Source organism: Limulus polyphemus, unplaced genomic scaffold (assembly GCF_000517525.1).
Source record: "Limulus polyphemus unplaced genomic scaffold, Limulus_polyphemus-2.1.2 Scaffold450, whole genome shotgun sequence".
Classification (NCBI taxonomy): Eukaryota; Metazoa; Arthropoda; class Merostomata; order Xiphosura; family Limulidae; genus Limulus; species Limulus polyphemus.
The window spans coordinates 176,774-182,928 of record NW_013666060.1 but is presented as its reverse complement, the minus strand read 5'-3'; the positions used below and the strand labels follow the sequence as shown (position 1 = coordinate 182,928).

At 32.0% G+C, this 6,155-nt stretch overlaps 1 protein-coding gene across 1 annotated transcript in view; it reads left to right on the top strand.

Annotated features, from left to right (window-relative positions):
- The window catches only part of LOC106458353 (myosin heavy chain, muscle-like), a 55,340-nt gene that overhangs the window by 11,008 nt on the left and 38,177 nt on the right, over positions 1-6,155 (top strand). Inside the window, exons 6-9 of the mRNA XM_022384538.1 lie at positions 572-664; positions 1,734-1,797; positions 2,168-2,266; positions 4,781-4,884. Coding sequence (XP_022240246.1) covers positions 572-664; positions 1,734-1,797; positions 2,168-2,266; positions 4,781-4,884 — 360 coding nt within the window. The remainder of the gene's footprint in view (positions 1-571; positions 665-1,733; positions 1,798-2,167; positions 2,267-4,780; positions 4,885-6,155) is intronic.

Here is a 6,155-nt window from a genome sequence, read left to right as displayed (position 1 = left end):
TTACCGTAAAAATAGTTAGTCGGGTAAATTAAACCCAAATCGGAATGGACGATAGACTAATTTAAACACCGACTTAGACGTATTTAGTTAAAGTCTTTTATTTTGAAAATATCAAATATGGAGACTAATTTTCATTATGCTTCGCTTTTAATGAATGGATATATAACTGAATAAGTGAGAAATAATAGTATTGCTCTAATTCTTATTTTCTATTGTATAAAATTTAACCACTTTGTTATATATAATTACAGTTTAACGATTATAACCTCAACATGGTTATACTTTAACACAAATAAACGTGTAAAACGCATACTTATTTAACGCTCTTAAATACATTAATCAGATTGGCCCATGTTGAGCTAAGTTATCTTGATAATTGAAAAAAAAAAAGCCTGTATAATGTTTAAGCTATATCTAACAGGTTATAATAAACTTGAGATAATTCCAATAATCAGAGTAGCCAATAGTTTTTAGTATTCAGTCTGTTGTAATAGTAAATCTGATCTCACATAGAATTACAAGATGTTTTCAAGTTAAACTAAATCTTATTTCACATATTTATCTCCATAAGGGTAATCTGGAAGATCAAGTCGTTCAGACTAATCCGGTACTGGAAGCTTTTGGTAACGCCAAAACTGTTCGAAACGACAACTCCTCCCGTTTTGTGAGTAGCTAATAAAATCTATTCTTTATCACTGATTCAAAATTCAAAATGTTAATAATATTTCTTTCATAACTAATGTGTTTTAATTCAATTTGAGAAATTTGAGTGGAATGTGTTACATTGACGAAAATTTACAGAGTAATTTTAGGTCCGAGAGCTTAATACTGCAGAGTAAATTAGATAGTACTGTTTGTTAACCAAGAGAGACACTAAAGGTAAAAGTAGGTTCGATCAGTGGGTGTTTAAATACGTTGAATTTAACAGTCTTGTCATATTGACCAGAATCACGGAAACAGGGTTAAGTAGTGAGATGCACATATTTATCCATTAGGTTGGCTCAGCGCTATGTCTGAAGGCTTATAGCATTAAAATTCCGGTTTTGCTACCCGCAGTTGACAGAACACAGGTATTTCATTGCGTAACTTTGCGCTTAAAAACAAACATTACTCAAAGACCCAACTCCAGCCAATATCATCTAATCCATTTAACAGCTTGCGACTCTAAAAAGTTACTAAGTCTTTTTTTTAACATAAAATTCTCGTGTTTATGACTTGACTAGATACATATATTTGTTCACTGTCATAACCTGATGGTTAGGGCGCTCAACTTGCAATCTATGTGTCGCGGGTTCGAATCTTATCACAGAACGTACTCAACTTTTAAGTCGTGGGGCGTTATAATCCCACTATTAAATTAGAGTATCCCACGAGCTTGTAGCGTTGACTAGCTACCATTCTTCTAGTATATCACTTCTAAGTTATGGAGAGATAACCCTGAAGAAGCTTTGCGATAATACAACAAACAAATACATTTTACTGTTTTTTATTAAGTTTTATTTAAAGTTACATCAGATCTCTGCTTCTTTTATGTACAATTAAAATATGGTTTATATTGAGAAAAAGTTCATATATTCAACATTTCAAGTATATTTAGTCGCACATAAAATGCTAACAGTTTGCTTTGACTAATCCGTACACAATCTTCTTATTTCTATAGGAGTGTGTTTTTATATATTTTTAGATTTAGCAGCCTTTCTGGTTGTTTTCATACTCGTTTTTTTCCTTACCAGGGTAAATTCATTCGAATTCATTTTGGACCCATGGGGAAACTAGCAGGAGCTGACATTGAGACATGTGAGTTTCATTAAATCTTATTGAAATCCTAATACCGGAAAAATAGAAACTTACAAAAAACATAAAACCTCGATTTTCATTTTATTTGTCGATAAATGCACTTTCCGTTGGGAAGTATTTAGCTCAAGTTCAATTCAATTGTTACGAAAATTACACGTTACTTCATTACAGATATTATATTTGCTCAATTCTTCCACTTAAAAGTATTTATTTTGTAGCTTAAAAATAATGATTTTGAATTTTAAACATAGAAGTAATAATTGTTAAATGGTTTTCAAGGTTATACTTAATTGTAAAAATATACATTTATGCATCTTAAGCCTTTTTCTTCTAAAGAAACTGTTTTATTTGATAACTTTCAACAACCCAGATCTGCTCGAGAAAGCCCGTGTTATTTCCCAGCAGCCCCAAGAAAGGTCCTATCACATATTCTACCAAATAATGTCAGGCCGTATTCCAGATCTCAAAGGTAAATCTTCTTCTTCTTTATTCATTTTACTTTGCTACTTTACAAATTTATGCTTGTAATCTTAAGTCTTTTATATTCTAAATCACATGAAAATGATACAGTTATTTTATCTTTAATCTGGTCAAAATTATTATTTAAGTTGTTTAATATCAGTTGATTCTGCTTTGCTTCTTAATATAAAACAGTGTTTTGGGCTGTATCACGAGTTTTTGTACTATAAAAATGAAAGCAGAAGCACTCTATAAACTTTTATATTGAAATTGCTTATGGTTTTGTTCAACAGGAAAAATAAACAAAATCACAAAACGAAAACTTCAGTTGAATATTTTAATGAACACCTATTTATTATTAACCATTAATATTCCTAGTTTTAATTTTTTTCTGGGATTTTTATTTAATCATAAGGAAAATAAGTAAACACAGATATCGGGGAAAATATGTGAAGAAATAAGTAAACTGTTAAACTACTGATCTCTGGTAGAAATAATTTCAATTTCAGAGCTCAAATATCATATAAAATGGTTTAAAATTTCGCATTCACATAACATGATACATCTTTTAAATACAGTGAATAAACACTAAACTTGTTAGACTTTCATAAGTTTAATTTTTATAAAATGGTAAAAAAAATTGCCCTTTGACATAAAAGAGTTTAATTTCTAACATAAACATTTGTTGGTATTAAATTTTGTTCATACATGCTTATAAATTTATTACTAAAAATTGCGCATTTTATTTGAGAAGAATTGAATTTGTTAATTTTGTGATGCAAAAATATGTATAATACTGAGCTGTATATATTCTCTAATTTACTAGTAATTACTAGGCAACACTTTGTTTTCCGAGAAGGGTTCGCCATGGCGCTGCGACGTTTTGAATTCCATTTTGAAACAAATGTAGGTTGAGAATATATTTTCATAATTGAATATCAGTTACTCAATATGATGAATAAAAACAGTCAAAATGAGTCTAACACAGAAAACAGAAAATAGCTCAAAGATATTTGAATCAGCACTCAGTCGATTTAAATATGTTGATAGCAATATATGTGTTCTTTAACCAGAAAATATGGGCCTGGGCAACAAGGTCTCTGGCTACCGTTTCGTTTTGGAGCGAGTCTTTCGATATCCTCTACGTTGATGATGGAGAGGACATACACATACACGCCTAATTGACGTGAGTTAATAATTCCCCCTGATCTCAAAGCGAGACGCTTTGAGGTTTGTGTGATACCTGCCGTCACCTTCCCGTCACCTTCCATGATTCTACCCATTAGTTCCTCAACAAATCCGAAAAAAAAATCCATTACACGGTAGAAAAAACAAAAAGTAAACCATAACTCCTGCCCAACATCCTTATGTTATTGAGTTTTATGTCAATATCCAGTAGAAGTTAGTAACCATTTCGTTTAATCTAAATCATTGAGTCCCACCCCATTATACCCTGTTTTAATAAAACTTACTATAGTTGTGAAATTTGTGACCAGATGTTCAAATAATGCATATTAGATATACTTATACACACATATGTATAAGTAGTAAAAATAAAAATTTTTACAGCTGTTGGTTAACTTATCTGATTACCACAAACCATACCACTCGTCGGAAATAAACTTAACCGAAAAAAATTATTAAGGTAAAAACCTGCTATCGTTTCTTTGTTTACATGTTTTCAATATTTTGTTCATTAAGCTACAATGATGTGATACGAGTCTTCAAACTTACCTCGGATTCTTACCCGATTTTGCGAGAGTTATATCAATGAATATCAGATATTAAGGAATTATCTTATAGATATTTCCCATAATGACATCTTTATAGCCACGTGATTCCTGTTAAAAGAAAAGGTTTTATTAATACCTTTTTCAACAGTTTTGATTAAATTTCCTTGACCAACACACACCCGAGTTGGTGTCTTGTTGAAGTGTTGAGTTTTCTGAAAAGTCCACGTTATTTTCTTTTCATTCATCATCGCTTTAAGAATGACTATACGGTTGAACATCGAAATCCAAGAAATATTCTCAAGTATTTCTTGTCAGTTCTGTAAAATCCCACTTCAATAGTAAATATTTTATTAATGATCAAATTCGTTATAAACTCACAAAACCCACAAATTTAGCAAGCATTCCAATATTCGTGTTTTTTGTTTTCATGAATAATCGATACTTATATGCACGTAAATCATAGCTCATGTTAGAATCATTTGTTTGTAGAATCCATATCTTTTATGTGTCTTATGTGGTTAAACATATCTGGGATCCACCTATGAAAGATATAAAATGTCAAAATGTTGTATAATAGTCGAAACATATTGGTCAAATTTAATTGGTGACTTGTGACATTTAATATCCCAGGCTGTAAATGGTATCACCTTATTTTCGAAGGATACAAAAGGTGTCGATGTGTTATGTAAAGCCTTTCGTGTAACTAATGCCTGACCAGAATTCCTAAGTTTCTTTGCATTCTCTAACCGGTTCAAGAGAAAGAAAATCCCTTATTTGCACCCTTTTTCCAGAGAAATGTCTTCTCTCCAACAATATCCACGACTACCACTTCGTGTCTCAGGGTAAAACAGATATCTCAGGCGTGGATGATAGTGAAGAGATGCACATCACAGATGTGAGTACAGACAGATGAAAAAGCAGCATGTCATCTTATAATCCCCTTCAACTCCTTATCAGTAGCAATAGTCTCTTAGGTATATGAATGAATCTCTGACCATAGATTTAAACCTTGCCCTTCCTCTATCCAGGAATGCCCAGTTTTTGTGTAGTTTATTCCTACTTTGAAAATTATTACTGTATAGTTCTTTATCATGTAACTCAGACTGGTCCAGCTTTTTCTCAAACCTCGTGTTATTGTTGTTTATCCTCTGTAGTTTTGTAGTGGATCAGTACAAAGTACTTCAATTCTTAGATGTTTTTCTCAGCGTTGAAAACGCATCCTTGGTAGATTTATCCATTTCCTACTAAAACCCATCATGTGAATTTACTCCCAAGTCCCCAAGAAAAATACCTCCAACAGTTTACGTCGTTTCTTCCTTAACTGTTCCTATACATTAGAATCAGTTCTTCCACAACCTAAATAGGTTTTTTTCACTCTAAGCTTTTTCCTCAGTATCCTGTTTTGGATATCTCAAAGCTGATAATTTTTAACCTTTTCTCACCAAAAACCAAATGAACCTCGAACACATTAGTAAAATAGTACGTGTCATAGCCTGTCAGTAGTGTGATGAACTCCTCTCTCCAAACCTCCACCACTCCCTGTATAATCTTAGCAAGGTATACAGAAATTAGTAGTAGCCTCTACCCTTAACTACTATCCTAGTATATCCCAACATGGTAAATAGTATTGTACTGTTTAGTTATAGTTTCCAAGTGTTTGTAGTAAAATAATCCATTAGTCCATGGTAGTCATCATGCATTGGCGATTCAGTACATCTTTGCGCAAATGCAGGGTATAAACACTTTTATGATTATTGTTATTGGTTTATGCGAGTTTTTTAGATTTTTAGCACAATATCAAAAATATTTTAGCAAACGCTAATAGCAGGGAACATACTGCAATACTGCTATACCCTACATACGTCAGAGAATATATTGCGATACTGCTATACGTTAAATACGTCAGGGAACCTACTCTTATGCTGCTATATGCTAAATACATTATCAAGGCACTATTTCTTTCATTAGAAAATTTTACAGTAATCACCAATGCAGTGATATGTCATTTCGTTGCATAAAGAATTTTTGCATTAAGAAATCACGTATCGAACTAAACCTGAACTCAGTGGAAATCAATAATGGTTGGAGACGGCTTGAATGGGTAATGAAGAAAAACTTTAATATAAGTTTAACATTACAGCAAATGTACAACATTTCAACAAGGTT